Source organism: Aphelocoma coerulescens, chromosome 4 (genome assembly GCF_041296385.1).
Source record: "Aphelocoma coerulescens isolate FSJ_1873_10779 chromosome 4, UR_Acoe_1.0, whole genome shotgun sequence".
NCBI lineage: Eukaryota > Metazoa > Chordata > Aves > Passeriformes > Corvidae > Aphelocoma > Aphelocoma coerulescens.
The window spans coordinates 23,158,440-23,179,977 of record NC_091017.1 but is presented as its reverse complement, the minus strand read 5'-3'; the positions used below and the strand labels follow the sequence as shown (position 1 = coordinate 23,179,977).

The 21,538-nt window shown below is 37.0% G+C and overlaps 1 protein-coding gene across 8 annotated transcripts in view; it reads right to left on the bottom strand.

Annotated features, from left to right (window-relative positions):
• Positions 1 to 21,538, bottom strand: part of GRID2 (glutamate ionotropic receptor delta type subunit 2) — an 824,945-nt gene that overhangs the window by 185,991 nt on the left and 617,416 nt on the right. For all 8 annotated transcript variants that reach the window (XR_011150528.1, XM_069013075.1, XM_069013077.1 and 5 more), the window contains 2 exons: positions 19,356 to 19,517; positions 11,542 to 11,661 (listed from right to left, as the gene is read on the bottom strand). Coding sequence is in view for 7 of the 8 variants with exons in the window: in XM_069013075.1 (XP_068869176.1) it covers positions 11,542 to 11,661; positions 19,356 to 19,517 (282 nt within the window). In the remaining variant the exon portion in view is untranslated. The remainder of the gene's footprint in view (positions 1 to 11,541; positions 11,662 to 19,355; positions 19,518 to 21,538) is intronic.

Genomic DNA, 21,538 nt, shown 5'->3' with positions numbered 1-21,538 from the left:
ATACTAATGTTTAGAATACTGAAACCTTATAGAGTCAAACTGATGCAAAACACCAGCATCAAGGCTTTAAAATAAAATCTATTATTGTTAAAGGCAATCAAGTTATAATGCAAAATCAGTAGAAGTGTAGAGAAACTGAATGCTGCATTAAAATATTCATATAAAACACTTACGGCTCATTATTAAGGCACTCCATTAGAATGCATACTTTGAATCAGATTTTTATGAGCTCCAAGTACATTATTTATTATAAAAGTGTGTTTAAAACAAACAAATAAACCCCTAAAATCAAATCCAGCATTTCAGACTAAGAACTTTGTGATGAGGTTCAGAAGCAGACTGGTTGAGCACTGATCAGAAAAATATGTTAAAGCTACTAGTTTATATTGAAACATTATCAACTTAAATGTATTTTTTTCACACCAATGTATAAATTTTGATATATTATGCTGTATTTTTTCTAAACCAATTTCAAAATTATTTACACATATGATCTAAATTAATTTGAGCTCCAATTTCAGTAGAATGCCTCCTGCCGTTTATCCCATTCTATCCTTTTCTGTTTACACAAGAAGGATACTCTTTCTACTGCTACACTTCAGAAAGAAATGTCTGTAATATTTTTCATAGATTTTGAGAAATGGAGAGTAGTTTTGGAATAATGATGAGACTATTTTTTGACATCTGCCACAGGTGCCAGACATATCTTTCTTAATTCCTTAAAATATGTTTATCCCCATTTGCTTCTAGCCTAAAGAGTTTCAAAGCCTTGTTAGTGCACACAATTTCCTCAAAAGCCTTGTTTTTTTTCTGAAAGAGGTTCTATCAAATAATATTAATTCTGTTTATCAAAATGAAAATGTAAAGTATTTGAGACTTCATCCATTTTACTTTTTCTATTACTCCTGCTGTGCATTTTAAAGCAGGAGTACACCATGACAAGAATATTTATTATTAAATTCTATTGTAACTTACCCTTTGATTAAGGCATTATATCATAACTTTAGAAGAGGCAAAAATCTGAGCACTGTAATTTTAAGGCTGAATCATAAAAACCTTCCAACACTATCAAGGAACTATAAATATTATGAAGTCATTGAAAGCTTCACCATCCTCATTTTTATTATTTGCAAAGATCTCAAAAGGTACAAAGAGGCGTCCCTAAACAATTACACAGAGGTAACTTTATCTCTGGAAATCACTTTTAAGGATCGTTTAATTGCAGGATACAGCTATAACCGCTTTAGGGGAAACATATCTCAGCATTGCCATAAACTCAATATTGAGAAAAAAATGACATATCAGTTCTACTCCTGGAGTTCTTTTAGCAGATAAGAAGACTTAACTGAAAACTTCTACTTTACAAATGGATTTATGAATAGTAAACTCTGCCACATTTTGAAATATACGAGCTGAGTTATGTGGTGGGAAACTACAGTGCATTATAAACATGATGCAGCATCCAAACTGAAACCACAGGGATAGTTCTCTTTGTCTTCTCAAATACCACCATTTATTTCTTATTGGTCTTCAAAACACCACAACAAACAAAGATTTACTGTACTTTCAACTGTGTTTTGCTGGAATACAATTTCCACTGTCTGATGTGTCATTTCTCCTCTTCCTCGTTAGCAACCATTGTACCCATGTGCACTCTCTCCTCCAGCCAAAAGATGAGACTCCCCATTGACTCAAGCTGTTCTTCCTGGGGGTGGCCCCTGCTCTCACCAGACGACAGCTGACCCTTGACTCTTTGCTAATGTAACACATTCTGACTCTTGCCTATAGATGTCCACATCCTTCTGATTCATTTGGGAGCTTCTAGCAGCTTCATGGATGTTTTCACATTTGTGCCTGCTGTAATTCTTCTCCCGCAGCTCTGAAGGCTGAGGGTGGTAGATATTACACACACATATATATAAATAGACATATAGAGGGTGTTCTCAGTGGAAATCTACAATCATCATTTCCCAATCGGTTTATGACTTGTCTGGCTCCTCTACATCCCACAGTCTGCAAGTGGAGGACTAAAGGGATTAAATGTCTGTGTTTGGATTCTCCCTCCTTCAGTAGAAGATCCCACTGAATATTTTATGGCCACAGAGGCAAAGGGTGTTGGGCTTACCAGGGTTCCTTACCCCACTGTAGGAAAATAGTGCCTACTGCTGTCAACAAATTAGTATTCAGCATCATGTTCAATGAAATAGTCTTTCCACAACACAAACACTGAAAAACAAAACAAAACAACCCAAAAACAAAAAAAAACCCCACCCAAACAAAAAGAAAAAACAAACCAAAAAACACATCAAACCCCCCCAAACCCAAAAAAACCCCAAAAAATCAACAAAACCACCCCCAAAAGATCCAACCAAAATATCTGCACAAACCAACCACACACACACAAAGATATCTCCTCCACAAAAACCCCCAAACAAGTAAACAAAAACCAAACCAAGTTTTGTCTCTGATACACATAAATAGTCAGTGTCTAAAAAGACACATTTTTATGTTTTCCTGCTAATACACTAACTGGGAACAAAGAGATTTTACTGCAAAAAATAGATAGTTCTGCCTACTTTAAACTTGTACCAGCAAAGTTTTGATTAATATGAGCATTCCAGGCCTTTCAGATGCACCACAGAGGCTCATCCAACTTACCAGCCTACAAGATCACACAGCCTTCAAGGAGAAGCCTTTCACTAAACATGCAAATTAGAAGCAATTTATTGAAAGGTTGGACTGGACGTTCTTTGAAGTCCAGCCTGGACTGTGGTACAATTCTATATTATCATGGGATGTGGCTGGGAGAACACAACAGGCCATATAATTGTGTCGGTCTTGGCTTGCAGTTCTTGAAGAAAAAGACAATTTATCGAATTCAAATCCCGTGAAATGGCCCAGGTGGCCAATAAGGCCAATGGCATCCTGGCCTGTATCAGCAATAGCATGGCCAGCAGGAGCAGAGCAGAGCTCTTCCCCTCTCTACTCAGGACTGGTGAGGCCACACCTCACATACCAGATTCAATTTTGGCCTCTCTCTACAAGAGGGACATTGAGGTGTGGAACACGTTCAGAGAAGGGCAACAAAGCTGGTTACGGATCTGGAGCACAAGTGTTATGACTCAGGGAGCTGGGGGTGTTTAGCTTGGAGAAAAGGAGGCTCATGGAGGACCTTATCACTCCCTTCAACTACCTGAGAAGAGGCTGTAGTGAGAGGGAGGGTACTTCACTGAAAGGATGGCAAAGCACTGGAACAGGCTGCCCAGGGAAGTGGTGGAGTCACCATCTCTGGAAGTGTTCAGAAAGTGTGTATATGTGCTGCTTGGAGACAGGGATTAGTGGGGGCTTGGTGTTGCACTCAATGACCTTAAAGGTCTTTTCCAACCTCAACAATTCTATGATTCCAAATCTGTGTAGATCTACTTTCATGCATTATGGATTAAGATCTGGATTACAACCCACAGATATGTATCAGCCCTCCCAAGGCTGTGCACTGAGCCCTTAATTCTGAGAACTGAAGCCTTCACCACCCTCAAAAGCTAAAATTTAATGACCCATTTCATATTACCATCACTTCATGCCTCCTGTTAAAAGAAGCAGTTCAGTCTTTTACCATTCCTCTCTCCTGTCCACACGACTTTCCAGTTATTAGGAATTTTTGACTAGGATACCCAAGTTGCATCCAAATTTGGGTGGAAATATATAACTTACTGGAGATATAGTTATTATCTCCCTCTTCACATGATAAATTAGCTACAACACCCTCATTCTTTTGGATTAATGGAGGGTTAAATATACTTTATTACTTCTTCCTATTCCTGGAAAACATATGTTTGTTCCAGTTCGAAGCATTTGTGAAATGAAGTCATTTTCATCAGATGATAACCTTGACTGAAAGCAAAGCAGCTCTAAAGAGCAAAAGACAAGCATTAAAAACTTTAATTCTGGAAGAATCTATAATTCATTGAGACTGTCCACCTTAAACCAAGTAATTCCAAGTCGAGCTAAGTGTTTTATCCTATTAATTTCAAGGATGATGAACCACATTCTTGAAGCAGCACCCACTGAGTACTCTCTTAAAGGTGAAGAGAAGTCCCTAATGGGATTTCCAAAATCACATAGAAGCATTACTGCCTGAGAGGCCAATGAAGCATTAAGTCCATTCTTAAATAATACAAGTCCGTTCTGACATTATTCAAAATGTCAGTTTTGAGGCACTTCAAAGTTTCCAAGCACTTCAGATCTCTGAAGTAAGTTACAAAGCTAATTTGCTCAGCAGAAGCATCTGAGGATAAAAATTCACAACTTGCCAGCCAGTTTTGCAGATCCATGTTCACCGTGAGGCTTTCACAGCTACTCAAGCAGAAAAAAAAGCCATATAACCATAATAAAGGTATTTCAAAAGTGGCCCAACCAATCATACTGAAAACTGTAAAGGGTTCTGCCAATATCAAGTTCGGAAAAATCAAAAGTGATCTAATCCCTTGGTCTGGTTGATCTGAGCCAACTGTGAGCAGTTCAAGAGGAATCCAGAAGTGAAGGAATCATATTTAATGGACATAAATCAAGTTTTACATGCTACATAAACATGACCAACATGCAAATTCAAATTTTCTTTTCGAATGTATGTATTGAAAACTCATCATGCTAGTTCTGCTATTCAAAAATTTTCAGGACAAAAAAAAAAAAAAATCTCTTCTGCAAAAATGACTGAAGTTCTGTGTCATTCTTTGCTCTCATGCCCATTTTGAAGCACAGAATAATCACACAGGAGCCTCTGTGGTTAGGCACTTGCCTAGCAGCATCAACAGAGAACAGGAGTTGCTGCTCCCAGCTTTTTTTTTTAATTATTATTAATTTTTGACTTATCTTTCTCAAGTTTCCATTGTCATAACAAGATATGAAAGGAAATTAAAAACACAGTTTGAAAGTGGAAAATATTTCTCCTGTTCTTTGCTGTCAAGACAACTATATTTTCTGCAGGAGATGGGTAAAATGTAACCTCTTTTCCAGATGAACAAAAATGAATAAAATGCATGAAACTATATAATTTAAAGTGCATAGAAAAAGATTTGTCTCTCTCTGATGAAAGCAATCAGTCAAAATAGGCAGTCCCCAATGCACTGAAAATATTTTTCAGTGAGAACATTCTTATCAGTTTTGACAGGACTGGATATACTGAGCAAAAGAGAGACGAGCTCATCCGTGCCAAAACTGTGAAGAGAAATACTACAGAGCATCAAGGTCCCAAGGGGAATTTCTGTTTGACATCAATACTTCTCCTCAGGGCTCCATAGCATTCTCCCCTTCTGCCACCTGCATTTTCTCTTTCTCCCCACACTGATCCCAATGCAGGAGCATGCCCCTCTTCACTCCAGAGGGCTGTAGTCACTCAGAGGCTTAAGAGACTTTTTTTTTCCAAATCAACTCTAGCCCTGGAAGTCACTGTTAAAAGCCATCAAACCTGTGTGCTGGAAACTGGATAAACCTGTATCTTAATTATTTGAATTTTCACAAAGCACTTAACCTTATTGTTCTAGACCAGGGAATCCGGACACCCACTTGTATTACAGCCTAAAATAATTTCTCTTTTTTACAACACACTAAACACACTGGAGCTCAGCAGACATGGCTGACTGTTCTGCTAAGAAGAAATAGTGCACTGTGCTTGCCTTGGTTTTGTAGGTATTAGTTGGAGTTTGAGTTCTGGGTCATTTTGCTCATATATCTGATCCTGGTTCTCGTGTATTCCTCGTGGATGTTTTGCTCCACAGGTGAATAATTCATGTGGAGTGGGTTGAGTAGTAGCAACTCTGCTCTGCCTTTATCAGAAGGATGACTTGAACCTTCACTTCTGTGTTCCTGGGGCAGCCTCCACCAAGCCACCAAATTCATCTCTGGCTTTACTTTGAACTTATTACAAGCAAAGAAATACTCATCCAAAGACCCCAGTGTCAGGGCAGGCAGCTGGACAATCTAGCACCAAAAATTAGATTTCACTCCCCCCATCTGAATCAGAGAGTCCAAAAGCTGGTAAATTCTCGAAATGGCACACTACTGATTGAGTCAGTCTCTCTTTCTGCATCCTCAGATTTTAAAAGAAAATGTTCCATTCAAAAGCAGAGAGGGAATTTTTAAAAAAGACTTTTGAATTTTTTAAAGTTCAAGAATACAATTATGGATGGATACTTTTATTTCATTTTCTGCTATACTCAAATACGCATTAAGTTTGGCCTTTAAGCTAAACAGAAGTAGACTTCCAAGTAAAACATAGCTCTCTATTAACACTAGTTTCATTGTGATAGCATGCAAATCCCCAACACTTTGCAGCCAAATTAAATTTCACTGAGATTTGACAACAGATTTGCAGAAGCTACCAGAAAGTAAAGAATCAGTCTTAAATCTATTTATTGCATACCGCTAAATGAAGGAAGGAAATGCCATTCTTCAGCAGGCTTACAGCAAAATTTAGGTACTGGGCTGAATTGGAACAGCAGGTCTTGGTTCATCAAGGTATTTAATTACCTCTTTATCTTTAGTATTAAGTAGTTTACTTAATTTCTACCAGGCTGATTAAGTATTTAAAGTTGCTTTAGAAAGAGTATCCTGGTAGAACTGTGCCAGGTCCACCTTCTCCATCAGCACTAGAGGCAAAGTAGTCAGACACAGCAATATTTATTTCAACTGCCTAGAAAATATACCATCAATAATGTCTCTGAATTGCAAGGGTATCTTTCAGTCACATCATAAATTGCATGTCAACCTTTAGAAACATCTGCACAGGTCACAGCTTAAAGTACCAGGTGCTGATACATACACATTTTTAAAGTCACATTACACAGCTCTACCTTGACTGCACTCACAAAGAGAACAGGTGAAGCCATCATTTACCTCAAGTAGCTAACCAGGAAGCTAACCAAGAAGGAAATACTTCATGTGCTCTTGGTTATTAAATGAGGTTAGTCAATATGTGTCAGCAGAGCTGTATAACTTATCCTTTTACCTAATGGAACAAAAGGGAGTAAGAGATAAAGGATGCAGAAAAGAAGTTTTAACTTTATAAGAATAGACAGCAACTTCCTGAAGGTCAAAATATATGCTTGGAACATATGTTGCTCCGTGAGGCAAGTGTAAGGAAAAAATATAGTGTATTAGAAAGAAATGCCACAATTGTAAACAACAAGTGTTTTCAGATGAAGTGGAAGTAGCAATTATTTTACTAGAATGAAAAAATGCAAACAAATAGCACAACTACGGAGTGCTGCACTTAACCCTTAATAGTCTGTGAAATAAAAACCTGCATGCAGGAAAGTCCTGCCACTTGCACTGGCAGAAGTGAAGAGGAACAATGTATCTGTTAGTGAGGTTCCAATCCCTTTCACACAAAATGCATGGCACCACAGATCTGCCTTGGATTAAAATAGATAACATTTCCTCCTTAAGACAATCAGATCAAAATTATTTAGGATTAAACCCTATAATCCTAATGAACAAATGCAGATGGCCCAAAGCATCCTGGGTTACCCTGGTGCCCCACCAAGGCTGACTGTTTTCCTGCATGCTCCCAGCTCTATCCTTCCTCCAAGGCATCTCCAGCTGTCCTGAATGCAAAGGAAACCTTGACATGAACATCTTGGTGCAGGCAGAAACTGATGCAAGAGCAAGGTATATCATCTTGCTCCCTCACTGGGAGGAAATAACCTAAAACATCTTCAGAGGAGAAGAGAAACATACAGAAGGTGGGTGTACGATAATATGGAAGTGGAGGCAGAGCAAAACACAGATCTTCAAATGAGCACATGTGGTAAGAAAACCAGAGTGGGAACAGAAAGAAAGTCCCCTACACTTCAAAAGATGTAGAACAGAGCCTTTGAAGATGAGCCCATTCTGAATTACAAGGAGCACTGTAAGAAACATGAAAACCACTTTATTACTGCGGTGCTGTTTTCTACACCACTAAGATGTAAGACAGGACTCGGAGCTATCAACTCCCTTTTGTTCGTTTGTTTGTTGGATGGTTATTCACAGGAATGGCAGCTTACATTTCAGCAGTATAGATAAAAGTATTGCACTGAAATTTAAATGTCAAAGAATACATACGCAAATGTCAAATACCAACAGACAAATGCCAACAGAGAAATGTCAGAAATACACCCATGTCTCCCACTGAATATAACTACATCTGCACAAATGCAAGCCACGGTACGATGTGTAAAAGCCAGAGCTTTTCTTCAGTTCTTTTGGCGTTGTAATACCACTGGTGTCAATAAAATCAGTGTCTGGCAGCAGTCTGAGTGTACTATTCCAAGTACCCAGCTCTGGCAAACAGTACACCTAAGTGATCCGTGGTCTGCAAGGTGATGGATAACATTTACAGTCACAAGGGTACAAAATTGCTGTTTCAGGCAAATCCCACTCTGGGATTTGTTAACTTGTCACTAGATGACGGAGCCCAACACAACAACCTTTCACATGAATTCTCTTTCCAGCTATGACAGGAGGCCATGAAAGCTGAAGGCAGGGACGTGAAAGCAATTTCTCCTAGATACATGGCTTAATTTGTCCAAACAAGAAAAAAGCATAAACATGACTTCTTAGTGTATCCTAAGCTATTCGCTTTTTTGAGTCCTGGGGATAATCACCTATGAATATAAGTGAACTTTGCGGAAGTATAAATGACTCCAGAACCCAAGGAGAACAGATTTCAAGCAGAATTTGGACTCTTGAGAAATTCGAGTGTGTTTTAAAATCTTACTTGCTTTATTAAAATCAATTGACTGTTCCTCAGGAAAACAAAATAGCAATTCTTTACACAATTGACTTGATGGCAATCTCTGGTCCCAATGACTTCAATGGGCTTTTCGTAATGATTTTACCCTTCATTATCTCCTATAAAAGTACTTAAAAATATGTTGATTAGGGAAGATGCATTAGCTCAGAAATTTCAGTCAGTCTGCTAATTGCAGCTGCTTCTACTAGAGCTGAGAAATAAAAATGCTTAGGTAGTTCTGCAGTCAGATCACTAAATACACGAAAATCTGAAGTATACTTTAATTAGTGTAGTTAACAAAAATATATCTGACTCCTGTAATTATTGTGATTTGCTTCCCACACCAGTAGCTCTGTAAAGTAGATGTAAAGTTAATCCTAATCAAAGATAAAAGATGTGAATTTTTGTCAAATAATAAAATCCTCTAAAAATTTTTTTCCTGGCCTCTGAAGGGATAGTTTTAAGAAACCTACCTTGTTTTTCTTATCTCTGTGACATTGACTAGAAATACCATATTAATTTTAAATTATTTTCTTATTCAATTTATTGCAAAAATTTGAAATAATTAATTGGAATTTTTTTAAAGAAACCTGTGAGAACAATTATCACATTCTCACAATATATACAGAACTTTCTTTCTAAAGAAAATTTCTTTCTGTACACCAGAACTCTTTCTAAAGCCTTCTCTGGAATACTGAGTGTTGTTTAGGAAAAAGAAAATTCAAACAGTTTAAATCTGTTCTGCTCTGAACCCTTTCTTCTTTTTAACTAGCTGCAGAGCATCACAAAACTCTATGGAGAGGCATTTACTGACTATCTTGCTCAACAGGAAAATTTTCTTATAATATTGATATTTAATTTTAAATGCTCATCTTGGCAAACGAAAAAAACCCACATACTTTCAGTATCTTAATTTTAAACTTTGTTTTCTCCTCAAAAGGGTTGTATGATGCTGACTTTCATAATCTAATTATATTATGAGCAAAGCTCTATTCTCTGACCAACTTCAAATCCATTTCCCTCCAAAGACAGTGGATATCTCTTTGTTCTTGAACTATCCTAAAGAGTAAACAAGGAAGGTTCAAAAAGCCTGTTTGTATTATCCCACTGTTTTACACAAGTTAGGTGTGCCCACAGTCATTAACATCTGTTTTAAAATTAAACTCTACCAACTCTACTGCTGTTAAACTAGCAGTACAATTCTAAATTACACCATCAAACAAGAATTAGAATAGCTAGGAAGTCTTTTTGTACTTCTGTATTTCCAAGATCTCTCTGTGAGTCTCTCTTCTATCTTTTTTGGGAAAGAAAAAACAAAATTTAGTGCTTCACTCAGGCATTCACCCAGACAGGCCTGAAGTCGAAAAACCCCCAGTCAAAGTCAATGAAACAAATTAAACAAAGAGACACAGATTTGTCTTAGGAAGGTAGCACTAAAGAATAAATAGCTCCTCAGTGCACAGCATGAAAAATAAGTCGAAATATGTTGAAACAGACAGAACTTAAAGGTAAGGAAATAAGGACTTATCCAACATTCTGGTCTCCCAAAGACTGTGTGAAGTTCCTCCAGATATCAACTAGATCCAGTTCTGTCTAGTTTCTGAAGCACCTGTCAGGACCTCTGCTCAAGGTGACATAACTATAAGCACATGTGCACATTAGGGTATTGACAAGAGATGGAACAGCAGGAACAGAATAACAATTCTGGTGAATAGTGGAGGAGACAGTTCAGTGTTTAGACACTTTAGACTTCTTATTTATCTCTTCCTTCTTTCAGAGTACTTATCTGTTGCTCCAGAAGGTGTGCAGACAAATGAGGCACTTCGTCATCTAGTGACGCACATACGGAACCAGTTTACATATATTAAGAAAACTCTATCATTTCCTTTCAGACCTCATGTTCCTCCTGTATAAAACCCAGCATGATGTGATATACTAAATGAAGAGATCTTGGTAGTTTTCAGGAAGTGTGTCTTTAAAGGACAGCTGCTCCTGGGAAAGCTTATTAGTCTTTCATTCACCTGTGAAGTCCCAAATGATTTTTGCCATACCGGATAAACAGTTGTTCAAAGCTAAGGATATTCATTGCAAATAGAGACCTCTTTCCACCATTTCTTACACAGGACTTAAATTTAGTTTTAGACTGGCAAAACTCAAATACCAAGAAAGAGTAATTTTGCTGGACATATATGCCATTCCCTGTAATATCCAAGTCCAGGCATTTGGACTGTGTCTGGCAGCTGAATACATAACATTAACTTATTCTGTAAAAGTTAACTCATTAAAACACCATGTTTTTATTTCATGTAGAGACTACAGAAATTTTATCTATACTACAGGAGATTTTCTCTTTCCATAGCTATGAATTTTAATCACCTAGCAGGTGGAGCATCCCACTTTGACCTAGTATCAGCGACCAATCTTGGTGCTTTAAACATAATTCAATGTAAAATTTGCTATTTTGGACAGAGGTTGCAAGTGTTACAAAACAACAGCTTTCACTGGTCTTTTAGGACAATTGATCAGCAGCTCAACACATTCTGTATTATAAATGATACCTTCATCAACACAACCTGCTCCAAGGCCTATTTGAAATAACAAAATACATGAGTATCTCAAAGTTCAAAGCTTTTCTCCCATCTCTTACTCATTTAACAATACAGAACACCACGCTATCCGCCATCAAATGCTTTTCTATTAACAAAGAACGCAAGAAAGGTTTTGAAAATACCAGTAAAAATAGACTTTTGTTTGAATATATGTAGCCTCACCTTGCGGATGCCTCTGCCAAGATCTTCTCCATAGTTTGTTCCCAAAATTTCAAAATGTACATTGGGGTTCCCCCCATTTTCTGCAAATTCCAGTTCTCCCGTCAAGCCATTCACTCCACCCTATTGAAAAAAAAAGGAAAATGGAATGAAAACTCGTAAGTGGGTAACTGTATTACCCTTTTGTTTCTCAAAGGGATTTATGCACTAACTATGCAGAATACACAGGTAACTACCAGCATGAGGACAGTTTTCCAAAGACCACGTTTCCCTAAAAATTCTGATGCTTACATTATTCTTTCATCATAATTAAGTTCTTCACAGAAGAATTAAACTCAGCAATGCTACACAGATGCAATACAAGCAATAGTCTTACTCTTAGCATATTTGCACTCCAATTTCTGTTCTTTGACCCATCAACATATATGTATTGACACTCTAACCCCACCAAATTTAAAAAAAAAACAATCCAAAACCATTTTGCAACTAAGTTTAGTGGAAGCAAAGCTAAACACAAATATATAAAAGAAATTGCACAAAAATTAGTTATGTTTGTTGATCTTTGCTTTTTCCCTTTAAATATTTCTCCCTCATGAAAGATTTCCACATGAGGGCAGGCTGAGTTTTAGATGAAGTTACATGTTTTTTGAGCTCAACATATGTGATTTGCACAAATGAAGAAGGGCTTGATTCAAGGTCTAGCTGAATGCAGTGATTTTTCTTTCTCCTCCCAATTATCCTTTGCTAAGAATACATGACATGGGCAAGAGTGAAGCATCTCTTCAAGCGTGCTTTAACTTTTTTAGTTTTGCTGGAAGGGGTTAAAATATTACAGATGAAACAGTGAATAATCCCTAGAAAGAAATAGAGTTCAAAGGGCTATACACACCACAGCCATACTCAAAATATATTCCAGAGTTAATTCAACATGACACACATTTCATCTTTGTATAAGAACTATGATGACCTGAACTATAAAATCAACAGAACCATGTAAAATGCCAATAATGAAAACCTTTACCCTTCAAAAATTTCTTCAGTGTACAGATTCAGGGAAAATTTGATGTTTAACCTTCTCCCTCCAAAAAAGAAAGGTAAAAAATATTTTTTTTATGTTTTTATGCACAAAAAAAAAAAATCTACCTCTGGTGTAAAACCCTATGAAATGCATAGTTTTCACCCAAAACATAAGGCAAGAACTTTGCAGTTGTGATTGCTGTTTCACTTAGGAGCTTTTTTATTTAAACTGGAAAAACTTGCATTATGAACTACCTAGCTAAGCACATGAGCCTTGCTGAATCATGATATTAAAAGCTCTATTCTTACATCTTCAGTTTGGACAAAATCCAGGAACGACTACAGAATTTGCATCTCCATTGCAAATTGCTGTGAACTAACAGAATGTTCTCCTACTTTTACAAAACATTACTGTAATTATAACAAAAGTTATGAAATTGATCATTGAGATAATATCTTTAGAATTTACTAGACAACTAGAAACTAGTACTATCAGGGAATAATACATGAATAATTATATATTAAAATAATAATACAAATATTATAATAATACAAATACGTAATGAGTGCCATTTACAATTAAAACCAAGGAAATACTTTGTGTATATACATATTTAATGATTTTTAAAAAATATTTTCCATAATATTTTCTTTCTACAATATTTACTTTTTATTCCATACTACAACAAAAATAATTGTAAAAAAAGAAAGGAAAAAAATCCAATGTCCTGGTTAAGGGTATATCTGAACAGTCTTTTGCAGTCTGGCAACTGCAAACCAGACAATTTTGACACATGTTGGGGTTAGCAAGACACTCTGATTACTTTTTAACTTCACTACAATCACACTTTCATGGCTTTTAGGTTGGGGTTAGCACACCTCTGGCTGGTTCAGAGTAAAGGCAGAGTGAGCTTGTGTTTACCCACTGAATCATTTGAACATATCCTTTGGTAAATAACCAAGTTTCACAAATATGAACCTTTAACTTAAATCTGACTTCATCCTACTCATGGAACAGAAGTGGAAACTTGCCCCACATATCTTTTCTCTCATAGGTTCTTATTTGGCTTTCTGATTACCTTAGGCACAATTGCACAGAACATGTGATGTAGAAATGCCTGCAAAGTGGCACAGACCTGCAATAGTTGGGATACCCAGCTGATTGCTCAAAGACTCCACCTGGACACCTTACCAGATACTGATTTGATGATATTATACTTAATATTTCTTATATTACTTCCCAAAACTTTCCCCCACACTGGGTACTAAACCTGTGGGTCAGAGGTAGGTAAAGTGTGAAAATTAATTAAACTGTTATAGACCACCTGAGCAGCACCATGATCTCAAGTGAGCCACAAGCAGGACCTGGAAAAAGGAAGGGAAAACTCTGGAACAAAATGGTGAAAGAGAAGAAATATTCAACAAAAAAACCCTCCACAATCTCTTCACACAGATGCTTTGTACAGCAGAAAAAAAGAAATGAAGAATATAGGATTTTCAATCTAGCAAATTCAAGTGACTTTATTTTCCATATTGAGAGTGGTTCCAATACTTTAAGGAACATGAAGATAAAACCATGTCTAAAATGTAAATGATTTTTTGAGACTTAAGATAGCAATTTAAAATTTTAATAAACTTCTACATTTTTGAATAATATTTTTCCTTATTTGAGCAAATATGATTAAAAATAAAGAATCATTTAACCTCAATTATATTTGAGGTTATCAAATCCATTTCTGAAGAAAACATGGGATATGGAAATATATGTCCCCTTACATACAGTACAGGTTAACAGAATTACCTAACATGTTTTGGAATTCGATCTCTATCCAGAAACTTTGTATAACTTTATTTAACTTGATTTTTTAAATGGCTTCAATTGTCAGGGCATGATACAAACTGTAAGTCCATCAACTTTATTTGTCTGGAATCCCATCTTAATCACCACAACATTATTTCTCATTTATCTATTTTGGCAATCCTATAATTCTTTGAAAATTTCTCGTTGTGGACTGTCTTATTCAGAGCTTCCTCTCTTAGACTGTGTACATATGAAGATAGTGCAGTAAGAGCTCAGATTAGATGGGAATGATGCTGGCTCAGGAAGGAAGGGCAGAGGCAAAAAGACAGAACAGCAAAGAACTGCCCATTTAATACCAACAATGCTAAATTTATAGGAAATTTCTTGGGGTCTTGATTTCTCCTCCCTATCTGGGACTGATCTTGTTGGACCATGCAATCCTGTCATTGCTCTCTACTTTTCCTCATTGTCCCACACAGCCTTTTTACAAGGCTTACACAAATCTGGTTTATTGCTTAGGGCTGATAGAGTGGAACAGGATATCGCCTAGGAAGATTTTCAGGACACTGCCCCAATTTTTATGCGTAGTCTTTCACTGTATGAATCTCTCTGAAACACTTGATTTATGGCGTGAGTTTTATCCCTCTGCTAATGCATAGTGGAAGGAGATCACAGAGGAAATGACCATCTGTATGACAGCTACTGATCCAGTAACTTCCTGACGAGATTTTTACCAGTGATTTCAGTGTTACTCATGATAACCGGCAAGAGTAAAAGAAATTTTTCGTTGCATTTAACTTACAGGAACTACTGGGAAAACACGAAGGCATATTTGTTATGTACTTTCTCAAATTCTTCTAAGGTTCAGCTGCAACCATGCAATTTCCTGACACATATGAAACTGAAGAGTGAAATGTCAGTTGCTGGGACAAAAGTGTTTTACTTATGATTCTGATCACTGCTCGGGGCTTTGCAGAGCTGTTATAAAGCTTGGCAATATAATTAAAGCCTACTTGAGTTTCATCTAGACTAGCAAGACAAACTACAGTTTATATATGCTTAGGCACTACTATACTGTAAGTCCCTGAAGAAAGCAGTATTTACCTAGCAGTCAGGACCTCACTTGGGAATGTCAGCTTGCCAATCATCAGCTATAAAATATTGTTCTTGCTCTCAGCTTCTGTTCAAACTTCCTCTTCTTTTTTTTTTTCCAAAATATGGTTATTCTCAGGTACTAGCTATTTTGCAATTAAGGATAAAAAATGTGGCTATAGGCAGGAAAAAATGCTACAAACATCAAATACGAGTTCCACATTTTATTTTTGAAAAAATATGATCTTGAGAACATGGCTGAGTTTTCAACTAGCAGAGACCATCCAATCTATTACCAGAAAAACAATTTGGCACCTTTTTTGCAAGTCACCACTGAGTGTCACTGACATTTCTGAGACCAGAACTAGTTGACAATTCCACTTATGATTCATGAAACAGCTCATTTCCTAGAAAGGGACAGGCTCTATATTGCTGCTAGCACTAAAAATTTGCTGTTAGTGAGCTAAAAAAATGTGACTGGGAAGAGCCCTGAGATGTGTGAGAGAAGGTAGATGCAGAAACTTGATGCCATCTTGCTGAGTTGATCCCCCCTCTAATCCTACTTACATTTATTCCCAGACTATTCAGGAAGATTAATTTTTCTCAAAGTAGAATTATTTTCTAGTGATACTTATTCCTCCAACTGTGAAATAGCTTTACTGAGAAATAAACAAGTGAGCATGTGTTTAGGGATAGTTCCTATGCAGAAGTGAATTTAAACTAATTGCTGGAGCTGGCCAAATTCATTAGAAGGATTGTATTTCCAGATGGATTTAACTGTTTATTCAGTCAGAGAATGGGTAGAAACTGATATTAGATTTAAATAATTGTGGTGGGCTTGAAATTTTTTCTTTAGGCTTTGTCCAATCAGCTGAATTCACAAAGAAAAAAACCAGCTTTTGAGCTGTTTGTAGAAATAGCAATGCATGAGTCGAATATTCAACAAATGACAATGAGGAATGATTTACACAGCTTTTTTACCATTTTAAGAAATGTTTGAAACTCTAATTTCCTCTGTTCCCTACTCTCCCCTACCAGCTCATTAACTATAAAAAACCAGTTTACTTACCACCAGAGTTCCATTTTTAACAACTGCTGCTGCAGGTAGAACATCAACATCCCTTTCTCTTACCTTCTTCAGTGAGTAGCTTACTAAAGATTTCCCAACCCTTTTCTTATTTCCCCCTTCAGAAATCAAAGAGAGATTTCCCTCTGCAGCTAAAACACTTCCAGATGTTCCTGCTTCTGGATCTCAAACTCTAAAAGACAGATATTTCTTCTATAAAAGCTTCCTCTAGAACTAGGTTTGTTGTTGTTGTTGTTTGGTTTTTTTTTTTTTTTAGCAGCAGAAGCTCCATGGTGCTTCTGCATTGCTGCTGCCAGAACAACTGCTTGAGTTTTTGGTCCTCTCCTGAGGCAGGCAGCCTGGAATTAGACATCTCTTCCTCAACTCAAAACCATACTTGAGTACAATTTGATTCCTAGAGAAGCTACACTGAGAGAAGGGACAACCTGAGACCAGGTGATGATTTCAGCTCTACAGTACAGATCATCACGAAGGAAGAATTAAGGTGTTGCAGAGGATGGAAGTTCTTTTTCCAGGAATATTTAAGAAATCTCAGAATGTATTTTCACCCTGAATTATATCCATATCTTCCTATGATATTCCATTATACACTACATCCTGTAAACAGTGGTGAGTTCAAAATGAAAATGCAGAACTTTTAATTCAGAAACTATTTAAATACCACGTGGTGACTTCCTCCTGTTTGCTTTCAAAATTAGGGAAAACTGGTGTGTTTTTGTAAAAAAAATTCTATTTCAGTTGATTTTAGAGGACTCCTCAGGACAACAGGAGTGAAAATATGTTTAAAGAATATGGTGAGATGGGAAAGAGAAGCATTCTCAAGAAGAGAGATTAAGTGGCGGCTTTTTTCCCTTCATTACTTTTGGATTTTATTGTTTTTGTGATACCCCATCAGGCATTCATCAATGCCAAATTTTTAATTTCAAAAGTACACAGCTGTGATCCCAAAGTTCTTCTACCTAACTGCTTTCGTGAAAGAAAAGGGAAAGTAGGCCACCAAACTAAAGCAGAATTCCTGTTCCTGTGCAATCCAAACTCTCAGCTGCAATCTTTACCTTTCCTCTGCCTATGGATTGAAATGCTACTGACATCCACACACAGTAAAATTTCTGTATTTCATTTGGATTAGATTTTGACTTTCAATTTTAGCACATTACTTTTAGAAATTCATCTCTGTCAGCACAGTGCAGTGTAAGGAGGATTTGGATTATTCAATTTGCACCAATAAAATACTTTCTTTTCAGAGCCATCTAATTGAAATAACAGAGACAGCCAAAAGTGACAGGATGGAAGCATGGTTAGCTGCACAGATCAGGAATTTCTTTGGCATTTGTTTCATTTTTTTAGCAAGCTAACAACAACTCTGGAATTTCCACTTGCTCCTGCCTTCTTGAATGCTTTCATAATTCTCCTGGCCATTTTAATGGAAAAGTGTGCAATGGTATTTACAAAACCCAAGGCAAGAGGAGAATCAGCCTTGCCTGAAACATAGCTCAAAATACACGGGATTGCCAAATGTGAATTTGAAATTGCTCTGATAGGTAGGTTAAGAGCAATGCAGTTTGGAGTCCCTTAAAGCCATATCCTGCCCCTGAAATAAGAAATGTGTCCTGGATTATTCTTTCAGTCTCATGACTTCAAACTGCTAGAATGGAAAGTGGAAACAGATACCAAAGAAATCTTTGAACTGCCATTTTGGAGGTAACACAGATTAAGCTGGGACTGCATAAAATATAAGCAGTGGTCAAAGGAGCCTTATGTTTTGCCTGCATCGTCATAATTTCTGGTATAGCTAAATACCTAATGCAGAATGGCAACTTCTCATCACAACATTATATTTTAAATGGTTTTTATGTTCTGTAGTGAAAGACACAATTAAAGCACCATTCAAGATTTTTTTTTTAAATGGACAAAATTTTTTATCCATTTTTTTTCCTGTGTTTACAATGCCAGCACTTTAAAAGTAAGTATACATTAGAAGGAAGTGTATGCAGACAAATTAGAAGGCAGTTTTACGAAAGATATCAATAACTTAAGGAAAACAATGTGAATAACTTACAGCTAAGGGCAAATCCTGAACTTGTTCATATTGACTAAACATTGACCCAGAAGGCTGCAATATTTGTCTGTAAGTATGTGGGGGCTGTAAACATTACAAAGAAAGGAAATGACTAAGAAAAATTGTCTTAAAAGACTGAAGAACAGGAAAAGCATCTTGGGCATGAGCATGATTAAGGTATGAAATAAAAAGATTAAGGTATGAAATAAAAATCACAGGGAAGCAGCAACATTGGATAAAGCTCTGTAGAGACTGTTACAGGCACAGTTTTGTGGTGGCCGAATATAGCCTAGATAATTTAGGGGGTTCCTTACTCCCATTTCTATGATTTCACTTTATTAACATCAAAAGCAGTGCAACAGCGAATTCCACAGAACATTACCCAAGTGTAATTCTGCAACTTTTTTCTTTTACAAATAAAATAGTAAATTCATTTTCTTTACTTCCTAACCAGTGAAACTTTTTCAATCCTGACACCTGTTCGCCAGTGACACTTTTTCTTCCTTGAAGATCCAGCTGGTTTGGTAGTTTTGGTAAACAAGCGTATTGATTTTATATCAATATGATCATTATGACATGGAAAAAACACAACCAACCAACAAACAACCCAAACCAAATAAGGACTACTTCCATTCAGGAACTGTGAATATGTAAAACCTATACTGCTGGTACTGGTTAGAGTAATATGCACCTCAGCAAGAAATACTGCATAATGTAAGTATTATAGAAATCAAAGATGAGGAAATACAGAGAAAAAGTACCTTCTTGATGGTTTCCAACATTGATCGTCCTCCTTGCCAGGGTTTAGAATTCTTCCTGATGCAGGTGAGGCTGGCCATGCTGTGCCACTTCCTGTCCTCCAGCTTCTTATGAAAGGCATTTGCCAGCAGGAGGACAGTGTCATATATATACAGGTTTGAAATCTGTAAATGGATCAAAAGGGAAGCATTATCACTATTATTTGTAGCCTCCTGCCAGAATTTATAATTTGTTTTGCCTCACCCATAATCCTCTGGTAATTAAATACTTTATTTGGTATTAAGAAGAACCTGTAAGAGGCAAAATGTCATTCCTTTGCGCTCTGGTAAAATCTGCAGCTGGCAGCTGTAACGCTAAAAGTGATTTGCAGCAACAAACTACACACACATGAGAAGTGCAAGCAGCCCAATCACTGGCACAGCTCCACCTGCCAGATTTACAGCTTTACTTATGACTGTAAACTGACTTTCTTTTATTTTTAACCAGTTGCTTGTGAGACTCAGTTTTTTACCAGATATTTGGACACTATCAAATTATCTTCAAGGCTGTTTTGTTCTTTTGAAAAGCAGAAACTCTGAAAATTTAGAATAGATCATTTCATTGTGTTTTTTGTTCCTGATTTGTGCAGTCAATTCAGATTGGCACTTTCTGGCATGAAATACTACTCAATGAAATTTTTGTCAGTGTGCAGTTGCATGTTGATTCTGCAATTTATAGTGTTTACTGTCAGAGTATTTGACATTGGCTCTTAATTCCCTGCAGGACAAAACTCCTACAGAATAAATGTGTGTATGTTTCACTGTGAGCAGAGCTGCATACAGTGCGAGGAAGTTCCAGTTTGGGATTAAAGACAGAACAGTGGAACTCAAGAAGAGAAATCACTTGTGTGCCACTTCCACTTAACCATGTTCTAGTTCTATGTACGTGCTTTTGAATGCACACAGTGCCAAGTCAGATGTGAAAGATACAATTAAATGTAAAAGAATAGAACCTCAGAATTCATGAAAACTTATGAAACAAGTAATTTTCAATATCGTTTTATATCAGTCTTTCCTGTCCTCAAATGGCAGGAACATTTAAGTTACTGACAGTATCATAGAAAAAGAAACCTCAGCTGTCCTGAACAGAGGTTCCCATGAAGAAAAATTATGTTCAGAAATAAAAAGGACTTTTGGGAATATTATTTTTAGATAACCCATGGATCATCTGAAGTTACTGAGGGAAACTCAGTTTCCTCAGCTGCATGATAAAGAGCTCTGTAGAGCATTCCTAGTGCTTGACAACAAATTAGCCAGTGGCAATTTGAGGAAAGCTTGCTGGGGCTTTTTCTGCATCAGTCAGATGAGGCAAACGACATTTCCTCAGATTTGTGGAATATGTTGGCTGCTCTCTGTAAGGGTTTTTTACACAGATATAGGTGGTGTGCTCAAAGTTTTAAAAGAAGAAGCAAGCTTACAAAAGGAACGTTTGGGAATTAGTGGGCCTATTCTGCTTTTTAAATATATCCAAAGACTGGGAGAGCCCTGCAGCTATCGGGAGGGGGTATATGGCAAGGAAGCACAATAATGCTGAGGATCTGAGACACTGATAAGCAAATCCACACATCCCCTTAAAAAAGGAGAAAATAAAAATTAAAAAAACCCCAAACACCTCTCTTTCTACCTGATTACTCCTTTCCTTATAACATATTTTTATGTTTTTATTTCCTTTGGTAAATCCCATCTTTATGCTGGCTTTGCTTGTGTCATCCACAACCTGTTGTTGCATGCTGTTCCCAGGAAGGTCTCATGAGAGATTCCCTCCCTGCATAGCACCCAGGAAAGAGGTACTCTCTCCTTACCTGGCCAGAATTACTTAAGACATCCCAACTGACTTCCCTATTTTATCAAAGGAAGGCTAATGATCCGCTGCTTTCCCTTGTGATAAACTGCTGGAATCCTCCCTTACCTTTACAACTCTACACTGTTAGTAGCAGAGATGCACAGAACCTCTGATCCTTATTGCCCCTTTTCTTTAAATGATCCTTCACTCTGTCTTTCTGGAAGGTGCTTCTTTATTCTTACTTGAGCTCCTCCAGTGACTATGAACATTTCCATTTTGGTATTCACCCAGGAACAAATCTCCTTTCTTCAGAGGCACAGGCCAGGCATCACTGTGCACAATAGGATTAAAAGCATGGATTGAG